Source organism: Apus apus, chromosome 6 (assembly GCF_020740795.1).
Source record: "Apus apus isolate bApuApu2 chromosome 6, bApuApu2.pri.cur, whole genome shotgun sequence".
Taxonomy (NCBI): Eukaryota; Metazoa; Chordata; class Aves; order Apodiformes; family Apodidae; genus Apus; species Apus apus.
Window position 1 is genome coordinate 11,668,402 of NC_067287.1, and position 24,337 is coordinate 11,692,738.

The 24,337-nt window shown below is 43.0% G+C and overlaps 1 protein-coding gene across 1 annotated transcript in view; it reads right to left on the bottom strand.

The window, feature by feature from the left end:
- The window catches only part of PDIA5 (protein disulfide isomerase family A member 5), a 99,823-nt gene extending 77,229 nt beyond the window's left edge, over positions 1 to 22,594 (bottom strand). The window contains exons 1-3 of the mRNA XM_051623583.1: positions 22,474 to 22,594; positions 10,849 to 10,975; positions 8,028 to 8,115 (exon numbers count right to left, since the gene is read on the bottom strand). Coding sequence (XP_051479543.1) covers positions 8,028 to 8,115; positions 10,849 to 10,975; positions 22,474 to 22,545 — 287 coding nt within the window. The 5' untranslated portion in view covers positions 22,546 to 22,594. The remainder of the gene's footprint in view (positions 1 to 8,027; positions 8,116 to 10,848; positions 10,976 to 22,473) is intronic.
- Positions 22,595 to 24,337: the final 1,743 nt, after the last annotated feature.

The following is a 24,337-nucleotide window of genomic DNA, read 5'->3' on the forward strand; positions in this document are numbered from 1 at the left end:
CCATCATCCTCACTCCTCCCACCCAGCCTGGGGTGGCAGCTGGCACAGCTACTGCTGCTGATGGTATGTCACATTTGTAAGGCTCCTCATCCTCTCTAATGATCCCTGATCTTTCTGCATCACTCTTGAGACAGACCTGAAATCAGAGAAGGAAAATAAATAAATAATGATAATTAAAAAATAAATAAAAATCACTTCTCAAACCATCAGCCCCTAGCTTCCAGGAGCACTTCTCCAAAGAGCTGTGCTAAGCAGCTGCTGGATGATAATGGCTCACAGCTACTTGAACAGAAAGCCCATCCGCAGCTCTCCGTGCAAACAGGCACTTGGATCCTACGCTCCTGAGTGGGGTTTAAGAACCTCCAGTCGCCAAAATAGAAACAGGACCCAGAAGACACAGACGCAGAAGTAATCAACACAGGAAGCTTAAAACACAAGATGTGTCTTTGAAAACAAAGCAACATTTTGCCATTGCTTCCTGATGGAAACTATCTTATAAAAGAAGTAACAATAGCAACAGTTTTCCATAGCACAGGACAAATGAGCCGCTCAAACAACATGACATGTGAAAAGCCTGAATCTTTCCAGGGATGGAGGAGCAAGAAAACCAAAAACAGAAAACTGATGCTGCTGGAAAAAAATTTAAGATTAGGATTAGTAAACTGACAGGAGATTCTCATCTCAATTTAGGGCCTGATTTCCCATCTAGAATGCAGCAAAAAGCCTCCCTGTGACCCACGAGGCAATTGGCAGCCTTCTGCTTCAAACACTCCCTTGGAACGTGCCAGGAATGCAAAGAGAATAATCCATGTGTTGCGGAGACCCAGCACCACTCATCACCCAATACAAATGACTCTCTGTACCCATTAGTCAATTAGAGAGGCCAAGAATCTATAGGAATGAGATTAAAAAGAAGTATTTTCTGAAAATTAAAACCCATGAGATTAATTCTCACTGCAAGCAAGAATGAGCCAAAGAGCAGAAAGAAACTCAAGACAAAAAGGTAACAGGTATCGTCAAGCAAAGGCAACTAAGGGAAAAAATTCCAAGCTCCAGCCCTACAGAAAGTCAAAAAGTTATAACGAACAGTACTTTCCATGGAAATATAAATTAGGAAGAGGCACTTGGCAGCCCACGTACCTGCACAGAAATAAGGTGAATATATGCACAGGAGCCTCCAAAGGCTTTGCAGAACTTCTAGAAACGCCAAACACTCAAACTCTCTTTGCAAAGCAGCAGCATCCTCATCAGACTCATCCAGACCTCCTCTAACTCACACCACCTGGTACAGGGGAACAGTGTCCTAACCTGGGACACAAGTCTACTACCAATCTGTCTTTGAGTTCACACTCATCTAAGATCCCCTTGAAGGCAGGTTTTGAACGTATCGCTCGCAGGCACACAAACATTACAGCCCCACTGCACTATTTCCCCAGTGCCTGTTTTATGACCTTTAGCTGCACTAGGGGCCTGGAGAGGATATTAGAGGATGTTTTAAATGAAGTATTGAATGCAGGAAAATGGACGTAACTTTACATTAAATCTTAGCTTGCTTATTCTTCATCACAGTCTGAAAAGCAGCAATGTTGAAGATTCATAGTTAATGAGCAATTCCAGGCAAACCACAGTGAATGCACGTGGTTAGGATGAAACTGAGACATAAGCCCAGGCTCATACACCCAAGCACTACAGTGGATTTCAGTTAAATGCTCTGCATTTCTGTATTAATGCAATACACCAGATTAAATGGGCTTATGTTAGGAATGAGAGTGAGCTTAATGAAGGAATTTATTTTTTTCCCAGACTGGCATAGCACTTCCTCCATGGTCACTCTTACAGGAAAATAAAAGGGCTTTAATGTGAATTAGCATTAACCACACAGACAGGTTACGATAGAGACAGGAGGAAGGCATTGAAAATCTCTGAAGCAAATGAACAGTTTGCACATCCATATAAATCATCCACACAAGGACCACATTGCCAGTATAACTACACTTGCAGGGTGTTCCTGATGGACACCTGGCTTACCTCCCCTGGACCAGATAAAAATGGAGCCCCTGCTACCATCCCCAGGCTGGCACCCTACATCACCTGCCACCACTCCTGAGCTGCTGCTGCCCTTCACCTTCAAGGCAGCTGTAGAAACAGGCAGAAATCCCAAACACTGCAAATCTACTTGGATGGAAGAGGGTAGCACCAGTGCAAGACACAGCACTCCGTTCTTTCTTTTTTTCTCTCTCCGTTACATCTGGTCATTTTTATTCCCAATTTCAAAGCTTTTCATCAGCTTTAAAATTCAACTACAGGGAAGGAAGATGAGCAGACTTATTCTCTTAAATAAATCCTACTTCTGATCCGATTTACAGAAGTGAAGGTAAAAAGTAAAGAGCAAAATGATACTTAATGCCATCTGTACCAGTGGCCTTATATCTGAAATTTCTCCCTACTATTTCAAGGCATTAATCAAATTCACTGATGATTTTGTGTATAGGTAAAACTTTTCTGTATCAAAGCATTAGAAAATTAGAAATTTGGGAAGGAAGATTTTATCTAAAAGGTGGATAAATATTGAAATTGGGGAAAATACCAGAGAACACAACTATTCATTAGATTAGGCTCTCTCCTGAACCAGTCCATGTTTAGATGCACAGCCTTGAAAGGGCTGCTTCACCAGAAAAGTTATGGCCTTACCTTTATGCTAAGCATCATGGGATTGCAAGAAATAACAAGTAATTATTTGGGATGGAGACTACAAGAACCATGCACAGGACACACAAAAGTGACTACTAGAATGACACAGAAGCAGAACAAGTGGGGCTAAAACCAGCCAAAAATTAGTCAGGCATTTTAACCAGATGGCACTTCCTCTTCCTAGCAGACTAATGTGCTAAAGCCAAGCACACATGCACTGTGGCAGCAGATGGAAATCACACAGTTTTGTTTATGTTTGGGACATAGAGTAAAAGGGAACCATGCAAGCTTCAGCAGCAAATAATTACTCAGAGCCAAAGAAATGGGTGCTTTTTTGAAAATATCAGATCACAACTGGGCGGGGATTGTAGTCAACTCAAGACAATTCAGCACCAAGAAAAACCAGGAACATTCACTTAATCACATTCCAGATGGAAAGAGATAGTTTAAACCTCTTCTGCCACTTCCTCAAAACTGCATCTGACCACAATTCATGTTGTAACCTAGCAAACGTATCCTCTTCAACAAAGCCATTTTACTTTTTCCCCCCCCCCTTCCACTTCACTCAAACTAGTTAACACTCCTCCAAGTAAAATCAGTCCTTGGCCACCCAATGATCTATCACACACCCTACTCTAGAAGGCTAGAAGATAATTTTATATTAATTACTTTTCAAAACCAGACCTCAGGACATCACAAACTGGGACTGGAGCTTTGTCTACTTTGAAGACAAGCAACAATTTTTTTTTTGTCTTTCACTCAAGCACTAACTTCATCTTACTGACTTCCCAGGGACATCACTTTGTACCTTTTAGTTGCCACCCTAAGGATATACCAAGAGTCTCTATGAGGGACTGTGAGAGGAAAAGGCTCTGCAGCAGCCACACAGACCATCCCTCTGCCTGTGCAACACACACCAGCTCCAGCACAGTTCCCCCTGCCCCTACAGTTAGCAGCATCCAAACTTTTGAGATCACACAGAAGACAAATGTTTCTGTTTTTGCAGACATCTTCAGCTTTCAACTCCCCATGAAGCCCTTCCATTTGCAACGTTTCTATCAGCCTCCTACTAAAAATAATTCATTAACAGTCCTTTGCTTACATGCCCATCCCAATAGCATCCAAACACATTAAATGAAGAGCACTCAATTGAGCTGCTGTAGCATTTTTCCTTTCAAAGTTCTCCAGTCTCTTTACAAACACTGACTAATGAATCAGGCAATATTTACCCAGTTGCCTGGAAAACAGATACACCTTTTTTAACAGCACAAAGTAACACATGAATCATTCACAAAGTGAGGAACAGAAGCTGGGACTCTCAGCTCCTGTTAACATGGTGCCTTCCCAAACATGAGTCTCAAAATACCTGCCCGTGAGATGACTGATCCATCTGTCTGGAACACTCCAAAAATTTACCAACTTTCAATACTGTTCTCTACCCCTGCTACCAGTTAGCCTCAAGTCAGAAATGAAGCAGGCGGTATTACAGGGAGAAAATAAATAATTAAAGGTAGCAGAGAGTACTCTGTTCAAACTGACAGCAACAAAAAGTAGCTATCACACAGAAGACTGCATTTTACCAGGCATTACTAATTCAATATTCTGTCATCTCTCACACCACTGTTCATTCAACATCAAAAGCCTCAGCAAGGACTTCCTAATTACAACATGGAAAGGCTAGAATAAAACATATTTCTGTCACATCACTTGTGGGTCTTTTATTCACAACTGAAATAGGTTTAATTACATACAGAGCCACATACACTATCTCAGCACACAGGAGCAAACACTGACCACTTCAATGCTGCAAGCAATACTCGCACTACCCCTTCATCTCTAGCAGGAGGTGCCTATTTGCCTGTGCAAATTGATTGAAATCTCCCATGAATGAGGACCTTTTCTGCAATACTGCATGCAGAGGTGTCCCTGGGCGTGCTGGGCTGACTGTGGCCCTGCTGGACTCACCGTGGCCCTGCTCCAGCACGACACACAACAGGAGTGAGCCTAACTGTGCAGGAATGGCAGGTACCTGGCACTTCCCAGCCTTACCTCTCCTAAGCCCAGGCACTCTGGGGACCTTTGCTATCCTGTTGCAAAGGGACAAATGAAGTGGCAACATCTATTTCACACTAACAGTTTCAGCAAGAAACCAAGTGTTTCCTCACACTATGCTGAAAAACCAACCTCCCTGGTCTCCCTGCAACTACTCAACCTAGAACTGAAAACTCCAGTCTAACCTTTGCCTCTTATCACAGACTTAACAAAGCCAAGGCCAAGGAGCCAGTTACACATAAGTCAGCAATTCAGGCAGCCTGCCTCCAGCTGCAAACCTGCACACTCCTCTCAGCTGTATGAAATAAAGAACATAACTGCTGATACTTCATAATGATTTCCATCAGTGGAGCAATATGTTCTTGTTTTTTTCCTGAAAATGAGGGGAAGAAGTGGACTGACAAGTAACAAAAAAAGCACTGCCAATAAAGAAAAAGACTGCCATCATCGCCACAGGAAAGCAAGAGACACAAACCACAACTCTGCGTGTATGCCAGCCTTGCCAATGCTTGGATCTGAAGGCAAAGAAGTCCGCTGCAGTGGGATGTAAAGATGAAAGCCAAAATTCCCTGCTAAACACTGCTGCCAAACAAGCCATTTCTTGTCAATATTTGTAAAACAAATTGAGCCTGTGCTGTAAATACCCCTGCATCTGTGTGCTGTTTGTTTCCGCACGAAGACTTGCAAATAAGCTCCACAGCATACTTACACTGGGAGAACAGCCTGAGCAACTCTGGTAGGACTCAGCTGTTCAGGCCCTACAAGTGGCCCTTTGTGACTGGTGACAGACAGCACTACTGCAACCTCTCTCACATTATCACTGCAATGAGACAGGCAGCACTTTGCAGCCACCTGTATACCCACCAAAAAAAAAAAAAGCAAAGGAAAAAAATCTTTCAAGGACAAAAATGTATTTAAAAGTTACCTCAACACTACAAGAATGAATTCAGAATTATTTAAATGTTTAACAAGTAAAATTTTAACAGGCAAATCAACCAACCTCTTGGTTCAGGCGCAAACTATTTGTTCAGGTTTTGATTTTTTTTCATGCATCAAGACCTGCCCTGCCCCAAGCCAATCTTCCAGCACACCCTGCCCCATGAGACAAGCTCACAAACTCTGCTACGACATCCCTCTGCAGGAGGGAGGGATAGAAGAGACATCTCTGAAAAAAACCCAGCTACAGTTGGACAGATCATTATTTTTTCAGGTTCTCACCAAGTGAATGATCTGAAAGGAAGCACTGCTTGACCCTCAAAGACAGAGTTACAGCTATTGCCATGTTAACAGTACCCTGTTCTCCACCTGTCACGCAGCAAGTAGCCATGGTGGTGATAAAACTGGCGTGAAAGGAAACTTCAGGAACCTAAATCTATTCCCACCTCTCCCTACCTCTTGCAGCATGCCCTTCACCACACTGCTTCACTCTCTGAGATTAACTCACCTTTCAATACAAATGGGAAGCTTAACTTAAATATTTTCCCACCATGGTCAGAGGGAAGGCACAGCAAGCACCAAGCTTCCCAGGAAATGTATTAAAGCACTACCTGGAGGAGACTTTAAAATACATTTCTTGCAAGTAACATTCATAAAAAAGTTTGGGTTAGATTACAACATTTGGAAAAGGAGAGCACATTAGGGTTTGATGAATTGAAGATTGTTTTACAGCAAAAGCAAACAACACATTTCCCTCTCCGTCACCATCACTTACAAACTCAGGAGCAGAGACTGACCTGTTGAATTAAGCGCCAAAACTTCCCTGGATTTCAAACTGAAGTCCTAAACACTGAATCCTTCCTCCCCCAACCCAGAGCTAAAATAAATCCTGGAGATGGTTATTGCTTCACTGTATGACAGTAGCATTTTGAAGGGCCAGATGAACAGCCTTATCATTCCAGCAGCTGTACATACATGCCATGTGCACACATACAGTAAGCATTAAGACACAAAAAGGTAGCATGACCCATGGTCACAGAGGGGGCTGATTCAAGACTAAAGCCAAAAAGCTGGCCCAGTAACCTATTAGCTAGCCATCATTACTGACAAACAAAAATTGTCTATCCATGCTTTTGTTAGAAGATTGTATTTTCTCCATGCAATCTTCTCCTCGTTGTGGTCAATACAATTTATTCACTGGCTTTTCAGCAGGTGGGAACTAGCACAGGCCTCACCTGCAGCCAGGAGTAGTCCTGCTTTCTGCCAGCAGATGACTTAGAACACTGCACCCATCAGCTGAGCAGAGATGAAGGTGTTGGATGAGCCCAAGAGAATGCAAACAGAAAGCAGAAGCTGAGGACATCACAGGAAATATACCTGTCTGGTGTTAGGGGAAGTGCAAGACAAGTTAACCAACAACAAAAGCACAGTAACTTTGATTTACCACAGCTTTATTCTAGGTCACTGCTTGATGGATAGAAGTATATCTTAAAGTATAACTTAAAGGGAGCCATACGATTTTTCAGAGCTGACTTAGATCTGTGCACAGCATACAATTTGTTCATACCATGGCAATCTACCCAAACACACAGGTAGGCAGCAAGCTGCTCCTCTGCAGAACAGAAAGGGGAATTTGCCACCCGCAGGTAAAGTTCTAGAAGCTGCAGATGCAGAGAGGCACAGTGATACACAAGCTAAAACCACAGGCAATGTGTTATCGAGAAGAACCACAGTGGAAGCTTTCACATCTGCAAACCAGAAAGTACACACCTGTTCACTTCTCCCCACACAAGCAACCAGTTACAAAAACAAGTTACCCTGGCTTCATGTTAAAAATTGTCGTGAACCTAAAAAGCAGAGAGAAATTTCTTTAAAAGAAAGCACATTTTATTAAGAAACACAAATAAGTGGATGCTTCAGAACCAAGCAAACAGCCCTACTGCTTGTGCAACACTTGCTGTCAGTGCAGAGTTGCCTTGCCCGCCAGCTGAGGCACAACATATGGGATTCCTCATCCCCCAGCTTATGGGAAAGCTGGAGTAGTCAGAGTTTCCATGCTACACTTCCCCCATGAAAGGCAATACCAGCTGAGGTCTCCAGCTTCAGGCTGAAAAACATACTGCCAGAGAAGCGACAACAGCCATAAGGAAAAAAACACTCCCCATCACTGGTCCGAAGGAAGAGAGGATGGTAAGATGTGGGGTCCCTACAGCTATGGAGAAACCGCACGGAGTGATGTGGGTTCAGTTACAGGCAAAAAGTTTTTGAGCCATCAAAATAGCTAAAGCAGCAACAAAAGCCAAGAGAAGGAAAAGGAAAAAGGAGGAGAAAAACAGCAGGACACATACCCACAGTCGATCCAGCTTATAGTACCTCGTCCTTTCACCTCCTGAGCCACACTGGACAATAACCTGAGTGAACTTTCTGCAGCAGCAGCTGGAAAACAAAATAAAATAATAATAAAAATAAATCAACAACAGCATTATTACTCCACATCTAAAACACACAACAATGCATTCCTTTGTTCTGAAGCATTGGAAGAACCTTTTGTCTCATCTGAAGAAACCAGTATGACAGGGATCAGTAAAATCTTCTGTAAACTAGAAGGAATGCTGGCTGCAGCTGAAGTTTTCCTCCAGGCACAGTCTCAGACCTACATTTACAGAGCTATACTGTGTCCTCTCCAGCAAAACAGCTTCCATCCCAACACTGCCTTTTTCCTGTGGCTGGGCATTAGCCAGTTTGCATCACTGCCTGTTAATTAGAGCAACCTTACTTAGAACCTTCATCAGCGGTAAGGGCAAGCCATTCAGCATCTCTGCCTGCCTCAGTTCTATCCCTGCCATACACAGAAAATAACCCAAACCAACAGTTTTGAGGAGATCAAAACTATTAGCAGAAAGCACCCAGAAAAGGTCCTTCCAAGAACTGGCTGTGTTATAAATATGAAATTGATATTTTTATAATGCCATGCCACATGTAGATTTTGGAAAACACTTCCATTCCAAAAGTCTTACAAATGATATTAAAAATAAAAAACAGAAAACAAATGGGACAAGAGATCAGGAGTGAAAAATATCAAGTATCAATACCCAAAAAAATCTAACACACTCTTTCCTGCCTCACTAAACAGAAAACAGAAACCTAGAGCCTCTAACAGATCTATTTAAACTGCTGCTGCTCCTCAGCTGCTTCAGCTAACTGAACAGAAGAACAGCTATACTGGGTCAGATCAAATGACTCTATAGACCAGTATTCTCATCTCCAACATTTGAGAAAATTAAGGCCTATGTAGGTCTGAGTAGACAAATAGAGCCAGAGGGTAGCAACAGCTCCCTCAAATAATCTCTAAACCTCCCCAGTTTTTATCTCAATGATCTCTGGAGCCAGAAACAGCTTCTTTGTATTCCACAGACTTTGCTTGGGCCTGATGCCAACAGAGACGTCAGCCCACACACGGCAGCTCTCAATAAACTCTCCTAACCCAAAACTGATAAAGTGCAACTGCCACGTCTCTCCAGCACAGGTGTGTAGACATGTGGGGGAATTCTTCACATGTGCTTGAAGTGGAACAGTCTGACGAACACCCTTTAAAGGTAAGCATTCAGGACAGGACAGACTTGTTCCAGAAGATCCACTAGTTGAGCAGCCCTGGTAGAATACACAGCCAGCAGGACAACCTGAGCGCCTCTGGAAACCAATGAATTTTCTGCATATGATAGAAACACTTATCTAGTGGTTTTTTTTCTAGTTATCTACTTCTCAACTGAGAAGCAAAGCCTTTGTTCCAGCAGCATGATCAACTGGCCAACACCTTACTGCAGCAGGGGGATCAGTATCTGGGATAAGAATTGCACCTCCAAATTCCTACCTCTTTTTCCTTTTTCCCCTCTTTCTAGGTGACTGTTAGACAGGAAATCTCTAATCGTGCAAAGATCACTGTTCCAGGAAGAAACATTAATCCCACAGTCAGATCTGCATGCAATGCTTTAGACTGGTAAAGCTAACTAATTAAATAACAAAAACAGAAAAAAGAAATCTCCACAACACACGTTTTGAACAATGCCCATAGGGCAATGATTATTTGATGAGTGTCAGAGCTGAAGTGTTCTGGCTGTGCTTCTAAAAATGAAAGCAACCATCACTTAAAAATATTAACCATAAAAAGAAAATTTTCCCTTTAAAAAGCAGAATAATACAGATGTCTTTTTTTATCTAAAGTGCTCCTTTCAAAATAAAAAAGCATTAAAAACTCTTTTATTACTTTCACTTTGAACCTATTACTACAAAACCATTTGGCCAAGTTCAAGTGCTCAACATTCCCCACTAAGCAAAACACAAATATTTTCAAAAAATTAAGTCACATACATCATTTTAACTGTTCCAAAATAAGCACGTCTTTAGGAAACAAAGTTAATTATCCCTGCACCTTCACATATTTGTCTGCCAAATTCTCACATTTTATTTCTTGTTGTCCAATGACTTCCACAAAAGCATGTCTGCACTTGTGTATGGGGCTTAAAGATTGTTCCTTCGTTTTACATTGTGTCACACAAAATAACACACCAAAACAAACAAGGCAAAAAGGGAAAAAAGGTACAGTGGGAACAAAACAGTGCAAAAGGAAGAGCTAACAGACAGGTAAAAGCAAGAGTCAACAGCCAGAAAGGAGAGCCTGAATGAGAGAAGACAGCAAAGAAATTCAAGGGCACAGACAGCACGACATGATATGAGTCATTTCTCCCTCTTACAGAAGCAGCTTATTTTTTATTTGTATATTTTGTTGAAGTTGAAAGACAACCATGGGACACCCAAAGCTGTAAGAAGCAAAGATTGATTGACTTCAGTACTGTAACTATTCAATAAGCCTTTCAGTGTCACCAGGAAATCTAAACTTGCAAACTACTGTGATAAACACACCAGAAAGCTCTGGCTGATAGCTATTACAAGCAGAGAGTTTTGGAGACAAAGCCAAAAGGACACTGGTCCTGGAGAAGCCCTCACAGCCACATAAAGCAACACTGAACAGAGAGCAAAACAGGGTGAAGAGCTTAGTCATCTGAGCATGGACACTGGTAACTCAACATGCACATAATGTTCAAATGCATACACCTTGCTCGGCACAAAGAGTTGTGACATCAGGAATAAAAAAAAAAAAGGAGGACTTACCAGATTTGGAATACAGCACTAGTACATTATTCCGTGTCCTGAGAAGCTTCTTAAAGTCCTTGTGGTCACTTATTTTTTCTATGAGTGGAGACAACTTCAATGAGTACACGAACACTGGCAAGAATGCCTACAGAAACACAAAGCCAGAAACATTAGTAATAGCTTCCATACTGAGACAAACTGATCTGAAATTGCCTTGACCTTTTTTTATAATCTTGAGACATGCTGCCTTAAATAATCTATTAATTTGATCAACAAGGGCTGTTGTTTGCTTTTTTTTAAAAAAAGGAAAAAAACACCATGCACGTGACTTATTGAACCTGAACCAATACCACTCCCAGGAAGCATCCTTAAGTGGAAAGATAAGACAAACACAACATTTAAGAAATATGGTTTTAGTTAAGAAGTCACACCCTTTAAAAGTTTGTTCCATAGTCAGATAATCAGATGAAAATTCTTGCATAAATTTAATATACTGCAACAAGAGATGCAGCAAGTTACCACTTCAAGAGCACTCATCTACAAACTCAATCAAGCACTTTGATATCCCACAGAAGACACTGAGTGCCATGAAGCCCACACCGACATAAAGCAGATGAAGGAGATGAAAAACAGAATTTCCAAGTAATTCAGCATCCATATTACAACACCAACCACAACCCACTCCCAGTAGCCCTTCTAAAGTGGAATAGGGCTTATGTTTCTCACTGGCCATACAGTACCTCACACACTCACCAGTGCCTCTGCCACAACATCCAAGTTTGGCTTCCACTGGCCATATGAAATGCACAGTGCTTAATCTCTCTGCATCTCAGGTCTGTATCTATGCAAAGAATTTTTTTTTGTCTTCCATTGCATCTTTTGGTTTATTTAAATCATGACTGCTCCAAAGGAAAGTATGTCTTCCATCTTACCATGAAGTAAAACTCCTATCAAACTATGACCATAACCTCAGCTGGGCCTTTCAATACTCATTTGTACTGCAACAGTCTTCAATAATAAACTTATCCATCATGCTATGCTGCCTCCCTTCTGCACTGTACTGAATTCCTACTAATGAAATGATTGTGGGAAGCTTAGCTAGAGAATTATCTAGTTTACATTCACCTTACAGTAAAACCATAACACTTAATTGCTTGGCTAAAAGCTTTAGCTCATTTGCCTAACACACACAGGAGGTTCAATGTTTTCTTAATTACAGAACTAATTTTGATCATATCTCATTCCAACTGGTCTGGAAAATGTGTCCGGGGTAGATGTGAAGAATTAAGAGGCTGCTCTTCTTGCATCCCATGTATTACAGATTGCAGCATTCAAAACAAGGCACTAAGCCAATCCCAGTCAGAACACTCAGCCCCAGGCACTGTACTTCATTACATATTCAGCTATTTGCAAACACCATGTCACTGAGGCACAAAAACAAAAACTGCACCTATGAAACACAATTTTTAAGTGCCAGAAGTTTTTACATGCAGAAAGGCTGGGGGGGGGAGCTTTGGGATGCAAAGGGTAGAGGCTGAGCTGAAATGGGAGTCCTCCTCAAACGAACCTCAGGATATATTTCAGAATTTAGTCACTAGAAGATACACCTTTAACATAAAATATAAAAGCATGACAGGCCACATAGGCTTAGAGTGAACAAAGTTATCCCACTCTGCAGGCAGGTTTCCCACTACCAAGCCCTCCTGACCAAGTGATCCAACTGTGAGGCAGGAAAAAGCACATGTGCAAGTCAGCCCTTACCTTCAGCATAAACATCCTTGATGCTTTAATTCAACCAAGAGACTTGCATTCTTCTCAATCCAGATGTCCAGAGCACAGCCTTCCTACTTTAGGCTGAGGCATGTGAATCATTTGTGATTTTTCTGAGATAAATATATGGCGTTGCCAATCAAAGGAGACAAATATAGTTGTGCTAAGTGGGGTGACACAAACATGCAAATTCCTGCTCAAAGCTCATTGCAATCAAGAGGCTGTAGAGGAGGGATTAATCTAACCTTGAATTATGAGCAGATCTCTTTAATCCTAGGGTTTTTTTAATTTTTCCTTCACCTCAACTTTTTTAAGTATCCAAAGTGCCCTAATGTCTTGAGTTTCAGAGGCCAAACCTAAATTTAATTGTAACTAAGGCTGAACACAGCAGGAAAAAGTGAAACTACAGGTTGCTTTTAGAAGCTTTCCTCATTTAAAAAACTGGACTCAAATAAGAATATTCTACTCTATGAACTCACTGCCAAAAAGAAAGAATGGGACTGAAAAAAGAGACAAAGGCCACTTTCAACATGACACCAAATGGTATTATGCATTCTGTTTAAAGCATCTGTACAGTTTTACCAATAGCTTGGAAACATGTGTACTTTATGTCTTTTCCAGATGGAAAGGCTGTTTAGCCAATTCCACTGAATTTTTTTCTCTTTTCCTTATAATGGCAGATTTATAAACCTCTTGAAAAAATTGATTCTGGAGACAGTGACAGCTCTAACTGCTGCCTTGTCAGTGTTGCCACTAACAGAAAACTCACTGTGCTGGTGGAACAGCAGGCGCTTGGAGGGAGAGGCACGTCAGGTTGCATAAATCCCACTGCTACTTCGCCCAGTTCCTCCCTGGGTATCAAATCAATATGTTGCTAATTTTCCTGCAGTTTTACTACAGCAGCTCTCTCCGATCTTATGGTTTATACCAAAATCCACTGGGAAAGGCACTGTGCACACAAGAGCACTAGTCAGCCCTGCCAAATAAATCATCATCTCCCTTTAATTAAGATTAATGTTGCAGCCTTTCCTGGTTATAAAACGCAAAAATTCCAAGCTGAAGGCATTGAGTTGGACAGAAACACCCTGCCAGCACATCTACAGAAGCTGCAGCAATGCTGGGAGGTTATCACTGCGCTAAAAAGTTCACCACCTTCCAATACATATTTGCACTACATGGTGTTTGCAAACTGATAAGAATAAAATAGTTCCACACTCTCCAGCTTTCCTGCATTGAAATGAATGAAGACCCTTCCCAGGAATAAACGAGAAGCCGGTTTATCGTTAAACCTCCAAAGAACCTCAGCCTTTGCTTTCAGCTCCACTGAAGACAAGTGACGCTGAGCAGTCATTGTGACCCAATGCCAGTCCCAGCCACTGAGCTGCTTTGCCCTGCTCCAGAGCAAACCTGGTCATGCCTGTACGAGCAGCTATAGCATCACCAGGGCTACATCCAATAGGAAACAGCATGGAATTAAGAGGATGGGAAAAGAAAATCCTATGGAAGCTGTTGCATACTCTTCATGAAAACCAGGCTCATATTCCTGCATAGCCCACAGGCAAAGCAGCAGCAATGACAAAGCTCATTTGCATGTACTGTGCTATATGACTTTAATTATGAGATATGACTCAGGCAGATTTACTCCAGATATCTTGCAGGACAGCTCTGTCTGATCAAGCATGCTGCTTCTGGTTTTTAAATCCAGGGCACAAGAGAAGAAGAGCTCATATTAAAAAAAAGAAGAGTTCAAGAAGAGTGATGGTCCCTCCTGGTCAGGAAGCCGCTTTTCACACGAGTCAGGAAGTGCTGCATTCACACATATGGAGCTCTATAAATAAAAAACAAGCTAAACTCTCTTGTCACTTGAGCATCCAAAAGCTTTAAAATCTATTCCCAGCTACCACTGTAAAGTTAAGAAATCACTGCGAACATTTTTCTCCAGAAGCTGCCTACCTATTAAAGTAGAAGGCACATTAGGACCAACAAACACAACATTTGTGCCACCCCTGCCCTGTGACAGTTGTGCTGACAAGAAATTGTATTAAAACTGAGGGACGGTATATTTTATTTCATGCTGTGTTTGCACAGTACCTAGCATAATGGGTCCTCCTCCATGGCTGGCTTAGTAAGCTGGAAGCAAAACAACAGTCACCTGGTAGCCTCAGATGCTAGAAACTTTGGTGGAGACCTTCAGAAAAAAAGCAGACTACACATGGTAGACTATGAAATGCAAATCTGGTAGCACTTCTAGTCTGCAGATTTTCCCCAGCTCAAGATCTCTGAATTTATTTTCACATTTTTTTTATGGTGTAGGTCGCACATCAGTCGTGTGCTGATAGTGTCTGATCTAAGATGCATGAAGGATTCTCAAGTAAAACATAAATTAACCCAAACCCTCAAGACAGTCAATTCAAAACTGCTGAGAGACACTGCTATTCAAGCGCAAGGTACAAAAACATGTTCTAGCTCTGCCTCTGCTCTTCAAATCAAAATATGTATTTAAATACATAATCTTGCAAGCTAGGTGGAAGAAGTCTAATCAGTCAAAAAGGTTTAAATTTTCCTTTATTTTCCCCACTCTCCAGCAATTCCTTACAGAGCTGCTGAACATACTGAAGTGCTAAAGAGCAGCAAGACATTCCACAACCCCACTCCCTCAGAACTGGCACCCAAGAAACACACGAGCTTTCTGAAAACCCAGAGGCAAAGAGAGTTACAGACAAATAACTATTTGCTAATTATACTTCCAGGACTGAAAAGTGTGGTCAACCCTCAGGCTGTGTTTTCTCAAAATCATCAAGGATCTGAGAAAGAAGACTATTTTTCTAGTTTTTAGTCTTCTCTGAATCTCATGTCAGAAAGAAAAAGAGAAAAAAAGGAATAATCTTCAAGCAGCTACAATAATGTATTTTCAATTTTACATTTATTATTCAAATTAAATGTGATAAATGCTTAACTGCTGTTTCCCCAGAACCCAGCTCAATTTAGGAGTCGTTCCCCACAAAAGCTTACCGACAGCATGTTCTTTTGCTAAGGATAAGCAGCATGTCTGGAGAGTATTTTTTTTATTTATCTATTTTAAATCGAGTGATGATTTAAAAAACAAGAAAATACAAATTAAAATTAAACAAGGAGGAACTATCAGAGGAGTAGCACTGTACACTGGACAGAAAAACTATTTCCTATTTCTTCTATTCCAAGCTCCAGAGCATGAAAAAATTTTATTTCCCTAGACACAAATTAAGCATTAAAAAATATAAATTGATGTGTGGCTGAAAGAGTCCTTAGATGCCTGAATCCATAAGTCAACATACAATTTTTATGCACACACTAACACATGTATAATTAGGTAGACATATTTGCACACTATTATTCACCAAGAATAGCTGGGGCTGACATGAACAGCACTGATTCCAGCACAACTGCTGCTTGGCAGGGATGCAATCTTACACTTGGCCACAGTTTCAAAAGCCCAGGTTTCAGCAAGACGTTGGCTTTGATTTCTGTCTTCGCTTAACCGCCCACTGATGTCATTCTCATTTTGGGACAACAGTGTTTATCCCACTGTAAATATGATCAACAAGCGACCTTGTACATATGAAACAGATTGTGTCTGACAAGGCATTTTATGGGAATCTAGCTAAAGAGCAAACCGCCTTCAAAATTCCAATGGAGATGAGTGAATTTAATTTCATAGCTAATTTCTTTTTGAGGGGACTAGATGACATTCTAAACAAGGGTCTCCCCTGCTATATTAAAAAAGGGGAGTGGGGAATGAAACACAACAAAGGCAAGAAATCTCAAGAAGAAGTCCATATCTCACCTTTCCTTTTCTACTCAGTTCCCAAAATGAACCCTGTGGTGGAGTGCACACTTAACTTCAGAAGGTGGATTTGAAGGAACTACTGCAGTGAAGGAGGCTTCTAAACCTGCAGATCAGCCAGTGACACGGCCAGGTCCTGGGGTGCAGGCAGTGTGTGTATACGGAAAATACCAAGCCGAAGTCATCTCCAGGCAAGCACAAGAGAGAAACAGATCTGTTGCTCCTCTCCCCTCAATTTGTTCTCACTTAAAATACAAGATGTTCAGGTCCAAAGCCCCCTTGTTTACAAGAATCACAGTTTGACTGCAGATGTTTTATCTTCCTTGTTCATCATACAAACCACTCTTGACCTTGTGCAATAATTGCTTGCTTTTCACTCACAAGCCCTCCCTCTGCTGCTATTTACATTCAGGGTTGTGCTGCTTTGATCACTGAGCCATTTGTAACAAATGCCTTCCAAGATGGATAGTGATAAGTAGGACAGTCCCCAGTTTTCATTCATGATTAATATCCAAAATAGCTGTAAAAACGTTTTAATCACAGTGGATCAGGGGAGACAGGTTATCTCTGTCACCCAAAAGTACCTCAAGGAAGCCTGCTAAGAATTTATTAGGTGAATGAGGGGGAGAAAATAAAGGGTAGCACTTGGGTCTCAGGCTTCCAGGAGTCACAGCTGAAGTAGCCCCTGCAATCCAGCTGGGACTGCAACAAGATCTTCTCCCAAACACATCTGCAGGGGTTCCCAAACTGCAACCTGCTGAGCACCCCCAGCTCAGAGGCTGCAGCACGTTATTTGCAACTGATCCAAAAAGCCATCTATGGGCTCAGTGGGGAGTGGCGATTCGAGCGCCTGCAGTAGCACAGGACAGCCAGGAGGGGATCACTCCAGCAGACACACTGGAAGATCAACTCCTGCATGGGGAGATTGACAGCATTAGAAACGTATGTTTTTTTGCCTGGGAGATTCACATTTGCAGACACTCTCACTGGACACTTCTTGGGTTTTGTTCATTTCACCATAAGCTCTGTGGAAAAACAGATTCTTATTCTGTATATAATCCAGATCAATTAATTCTCACCTCTAACCATTCAAGGAAAGAAAAGCACCGCTGACATTTTTTTGTGGTAGGTCACATCTGCAAGAGGCAAGTGTCATAGCTTCCTTTGTTCATGAAAGAAGACAAACTAAACTCCTGACAGCATCTGGGTATTCTTTAACTTAGGCTGAAGAATGCAACAACCAAGGCTTTCCACTTAACATGGTTCTTGCTATGTTCACTTTCCAAATATAGAAGATAGCAAAAAATACCATGGAGATGTCAAGATTTGACTAGACTCCACTGTTCATATTGTTCTTAAACACTGGGTTTTAAGGAACATAAGCTACAGGCATAATAGTCTGGGTTGTTCTTAAGGGCTCTGCGTAGCCAATTAATTGTATGGCTTATCACTGGTTTTCAAATGCTTAGTGAAGCAACTATTTACTAATTAACAACTGACTGTAATAGGGTCAATTACTAATGCTGACAAAGAACTTTCTCCTTATTATTAATGTGAAGCTCACTCTCTCTTCAAGCCAGGCATCAGTGGATTAGATACTAAACAAGCTGTAGATTAAATAATGCTTCAGATACCACTCCTGAAAGAGTGCATCTGGATGACTAAGGGCATGAGCAAAGCATATGCCACATAATCCCCTGCTATAGATTGAGTTCTGAAAAAGCTTAAAGAAGTATCACCTACTCATAGGAGATGCTATAAAAAGAAGACTGAAACACTCCTAATAGAATTTAAAGAGAGGGTGAAAAGTAACACCTGAAAATCCTTAGCACTTGATATGGTACTTGTTCTCTTCAAAGTATTGCACAAATATTAACTAATTAATTCACACATTTTTATCCCAGGTGATAGGGAGACAAAGCTTAATTTAAATCACTGGAGTAAGAGTCACACAGAAAGGAAGTGATCTGCAAGAGGTAAAAGGGAGGCAGCACAAGAGCAAGGTGGCATGCAGCTGACCCCAGAGCAGCACACAACCACACAGTCCTTGTGTGCCATCTCCTGAAAAGTAAAGAGGGGGAGAGGAAGCCCATTTGCAGTCACCCTGCAAATACTCTATATGACTATAAACCCAAAGACAATAAACAGGACATCATCAGGGGAGCCACAAATGAGAGTACCTTTGTTATCTGTGTTCTGCAAGCACACAAATCACAGCACCCTCCACCAATGCTACCTGCTACTCTCAGCCAGCAAAGTGCCAGAACTTAAGACCTCCTTTGCTACCATAATGTTTTGCCGTTCACAAGCTTGAAACAGCAGCAGGACCAAAGTAAACCATAACTTACTTCCAAAGTGACCCTGTCTGCCTTAAGGAATTCAAGGCAATGATAGTTTGTGATTCTGATTGGAAACTGCATTGAGTTTTTCCATTCATAAACCTCCAAGCACAACTCTAAAGAAAGGGGAGCCTCACTACCTTCATTTTACTGGAATAGAAGGAACTCAAGGAACTGTTCACCAAAAAGCAAAATAAATGGTCAACAACAGACCAATTCCATCCATTGATCTTTCATCATCAATTGCTCACACACCCCTGAGCAGAAACACCACTTTTCATCACTACACCACACTTGTGGCAGCATCCAAGTCTCTCAGAAGCACACAGACACTTTGGGACCAAAGGCAATGGATTCAAAATATCAATCCATGGAGTGTGGACTTAAGTAAAAAAAAAACAAAAAACAAACAGTCCTGAAAGCCAAGGTTTGTTTTGGGAAGGGCATCTGAGGAGCCAGAGCATAGTCCACATCACAAGCTTTACAAATCTGTATTTTCAGGAGGGAACAGATGAAGTAGGAATGAGGTTGGGGGACAGAAAGTAAGGGATTTGCCTCTGCAAAACCACCCCTCTGACTGTAGCAAACACTTCCCAAAGCAGCTCCTGAAGTACAGGCCATAACTGGATGGTAAGAGGCACTTCCAAATTCAAGCCCAAATGCCACCACAGGAATCAGCACCTGAGCACCACTGCCACACTGCAGGGCTACAGGCAACACAAAGAACAAGCCATATCCAAGCTCTCCCCACAGGCCTGGATTCACAAGCCCGTGTTAGTGCTCACGGGTGCATTCCCATGGTGCTACTGGGACTTGAGGAGCTGGAAACCTGAAATGTTCCTTTCAAGCCTTTCTTTGAAGGCACTGGGTGTGAATAACACCAGGTCAAGACGCCTGCCTCCCAATGGCTGTAACTCCGTCAGACTCTTTACTCAGAAGCCAACACTCAGAAGACAAATTGAACTTTGCCACTTGGCCTGAGATAACATTCATCAGTGTTTGCAAAGCAAACTGATCCCAGATGCATAATCCCGTTGGAAACAGTGGCTGACCTCTGCTAGGGAAAGGACAGTACCCAGTGCATCAGAGGAAATTCAAATCCACCTTGGTGTGAAACTCCTTCCCAGTGCCTTTAACAGCAAAATTCAGTCCTTCAAGCATGAAAGTAAACCACTTGGCATACCAAACAGGGAAGTATCTCTGAAGTTAAACCACAGCTTTTCTATGAATCTCATTCAAGAAATAAAACTTTACAGCAGGCAGAGATGCCTGCAATATCTTCCTCACATGTGTCACATATTCACAGTGATGTAGAAGATAACATAATCTTCCATTAGAAGATACTGAAGTGCTTTCTTCATACAGCTTTGTAAGTTTTACAAATGCAGGAAGTCTTACAGAGATAAGGATTTCAATTCTCAGAAGTCACCTCCAATTTTGGGCCCTACTTTAAAAATGAACCCTATTTTTCAGGAGTGGTATAAGTGCATGGCTCTAGCTGCTGTCCTACGTGCATTGCAAGCACTCAGCACTTCCAGAGGGGGGGGAAAAAAAAAAAGACAAGAAAATCACATTTGGGTACATAAAAAAGGACAAGCTGGAAGGCTGGAAGGAAAGATAATGTTCTCATTAACCTGTGTCGTACCAAGCAGCTGCCACTACCTTCACTTTAACATTACACACTGACAATATAATGATTTAACAGCCTCACTGACTTTGCAAACATTGACTTAAGAAAAAATTAAAAGCAGGTTTTGCAATGTCACAGCTGTAGGCTAGTTGTTTAATCCTGGCATACAGCGAGTTACATATTTTAAGATGAAAAATTGCACCTTCAAGTGCAAGATAATGCAAACTGGAAGAAAAAATTAAAACTACTTGTGCACAGCAAAGGAAAAAGAATTAGCTGAATCAACAGCTCAGTGAAGACATCTGCTCAGCATGCAGCATCACAGAGCAAATAAAATGCTGGGGCAAATTAAGAAGGGGAAGAGAGAATAATGTGAATAAATTATAATGGCTTCATATAATTTCAGTGACAATGGCAGGCCCACTCTGCTCATCTCAAAGGCACTAGCTCTGCAATACAAAAGGTCCAGAGAAGGGCAACTAGTTAGTAACAACAGATTCACATTAAGAGAGGTGGGAAAAAATCATTTAAGCTACAAAAAGAAATCACAGCAAAATATTTCCATTACCATAAGATGATTGTTACAGTAAGATAAGGCCTGACAGTCACAGTGGATATAGAAGGAAATACTACAAATAACTCCACGTTTAGTTGTTTTAAACAAAGAGAAAATTCAGTCCATTTGTAACTCCACTTGGTCCACAGTTTATACTTCATCTGAGGAATCCACTGCCACAAGTATCACTGAGAAAAGTCCTGCGTATATTAAAGATGAGCCACGGGGAAAAAGAATAAAAAAGCCACACTAAGACTTCTCCAACAGGAGAACAGTTCAGCCTGACTTGAGTTTCACTTGAAATGAAAAAATAAATTGCAGCTCTGTCCTTCTAGATCAAGCTTAGAAAAATAAACAAAAAAAATAACTGGCCAGGATGCAGAGCACTTCTTTTCCCCCCTCCTGAATGAGCTGACAGCTAGGCCTGAAGCAGGGGAAAAGAGCTACCTCAGGCAGGAATGATGCTATCAGTCCCACAGTGGCAATTCTAGTATTAGTACAGAATAAGTGCTGGGCAATTAGCAATCCGACACTTAATTTGTATGATTTAGATGAGCACTCCTAGATCATGCATTTCCAAATACATTTCAGATCACGGGTGCGTAAAAAAAATTAACGAAATTTTCCATTAATTATTAACTCTATTTGTCCAGGCAGAACTGTAGCTCATGCCTATAAAGTAAATAAAAAAGTGCTTTAAAGCATGTCTTCACCAATCTTTTGAGCTATTTATGCTAAATTCTGTGGATAAAAAAAGAAGTAAAATCCGACTTTAAAATGTTTCTGTAAGTCTGGGAGTCTCCCCGAGGTAAGGAGCGTTCTACCTGGTGTCGTTTCAATGAAACATGCCCAGATCTTCCCGCACGCACTAAGATGGAGAGCACCCCAGGGGAGGGATGCCTGAGGGAGGAGGGTGGGGAGAGCAGGTCTGTCCCCGGGGGGCAGGGTGCGGGGCGGCAGGACCGCCCGGGGGGAAGCCCGTGCCCGCGCACAGGTGCACACAGCTCAGCGAGGCAGCGGTCCTGCGGCGGAGCCGCCGCCGAGGGAAACGCGCTGCTGCCGCAGCACCGATTTTCACGCGAAACTTACAAGCAGAGAGCCCGCCGGTCCGAGCCCCCGGGGCAGCCGGTAGCAAGCCGGGGGCTCCAGCCCGCAGCCGCCCGAGGAGACGCCGCCGCACGCCGGGCTGCGTTTTCTCTAGGTGGTCGGGTTTTTTGAGAGAGAGAGAGAGGGAGGCAGGAAAGCAGCACACGGACTGAGGGCTGGGGAAACACACCCGGGAGCAGAGCTGCCGGAGCCCAGCCCTGCCGGGCTGCGTCGTGCCGAGTCCCCCCGGTGCGGGCGGCGGGGGCAGCCGCCGCGCCCAGCCCACGGGGCCCGTCCCGCTCCCAACTTTCGCCCAACTCCGCCGGCCGCGCCGAGCCGAGCGCTCCCGCCCCGGCCCCGGGAAGGAAGGAAGGAAAGAAGGAAGGGGGACACCCCGCCCCCGCCCCCCGCCGCCCCGGGCGCGGCCGCCGCCACTCACCGCCAGCCCCAGCAGCAGCGGGAGCCGCCCGCGGCGCCGCGCAGCCCCCGCGCCCTGCCCCGGCACAGCCATCCCCGCCGCCGAGCCCGAGCCGCTCCGGACCCGCCGCCGCTGCGGGTGCTGCCACGTCTGGCGGCGCAGGCGCGCTCCGCCGCCACCGCCCGCCCGCCCGGCGGCATGACGGGGCTTGTAGTCCGCCCGGCCCCGCGCCGGCGGTGCTCCTCGCCCCCCGAAGGTGTGTGCGGTTCTCGCAGAGATCGGGCGCAAACCCAAAACCGCAAACCCACCCAACCTCCCCCCCCCCAGCTACTGCCGGCCAGCACGATTGAAAAGCAATCTCCGTCCGATTTGTCTCAACAGAGGTTACAAAGCAAAAAGTTCCAGCTCTTCTTCTCTTATATCACACTGGCCTTCCCTCTAGGATTAGATATTTTTTGTGCCTTACTCTAGAAAGCCTTCAGGCAAATAACCTTGTTCTTGATGCTTTTTTTTGTCAGGGTCTTTAAAAGCTTCTGCTGGTCTTAGATCTGGAGTAAGAGGTGAATAAGGGAATAAAAAATAAGGAAAGGGATGAGTTAACTGGAAGAGAGGCTAGGAAACTAGGACCGGTTCTTAAAAGTTGTTCCCACTTATAATAATTGAATCCTAAAGGAGAACCCTGCTTTTTCCTCACATGTGGGCAACGACGCCAAAGTGCAGGCAAATAAATACACTGATTCTGACCAGGATCGATACCTGCAACCTCCATTATAATCACACTATTTGAATGATTGCTGCATCCAGATGAACAAATTGGTCTGTGCTCCTAGTTGGGCACACTAAGTGAGCCAGCTCTGCCTCGCAAGGACATCCCAGATGTCGTGCCAGTAATCTTAAGGTCAAAGCATAATTGACTTCCCACAAACAGAAGGGATCTTCACCTACTGCCTAGTGGCCCCGTGAAATTCTTCCTTGGCTCAGAAACATCAAAGGAAAATCAAAGGCATCTTTATGAGTCTGATCCTTACAGCTGACTGTCGCCTGAGCATTAGACTAAGAGGCTGGCTACGAGGGAGCAATTTGTAGATCCATACAGCTGACTGATCATTTCAAGCAGTGATCATGAAAACTGAATGCCGTTGACATTAACAAGTCCCCTGGTGGAGATGTAATTTTGCAAAGCAGAAACACACAGAGAAAGTTATTGCTATTAACATTTACACTTTTGTGGCATCTTTTGCGGCAGAACCAGACCATGCTTTTCTCAGTCACAGCTGGATAACCTTTAGCAAATCTTTTCACAGTGCTATGCCTTGCTTCCCATTTGCAGAAGGCCCCTCGATTAGCCTGCCTTAAAATGGGGTTAGCATCCCTAGCTCAGTCCAAATTGCCAGTGTATGTACACATGAGGCACAGCCCAAGAGCTACCAGAAGGAGTTTGGGATGAGGAAGGACATACAGCTGAAGAGAGACTTAGGGAACGAAAATGTATGAATCTTCTCAATCTGCAGTGGAAAGGCCCAGACTAAAACATCCTTTGTGTCAAATATCTGTACCCCTAAAGTACATGCAGTGCCACTTCCTGCCTGCAGTGCTTACTGACTGCACTGGGATGGGTGGAGGGGTGCACTGCACTCGTCACCACCACTGCTGGTTCCAGCTTCCCAATCTGTAATCATCAGTCTGCTAGCAGAAGTCTCACAATCCGCAGTTGAAGCCCATTTCAAATAAACTATCAAAACTTCCAGGAATAGGTAACCTCTTCCAGCTGCTGTTCCCCTTCAGATCCCCAGCCTAGAGCTGAAAGGCTTTTTGCACACAACTACCCTGACTCATCCAGACCTCTAATTTCAGTTGGATATCCGAGTCCTCAAGGACTGTTTGA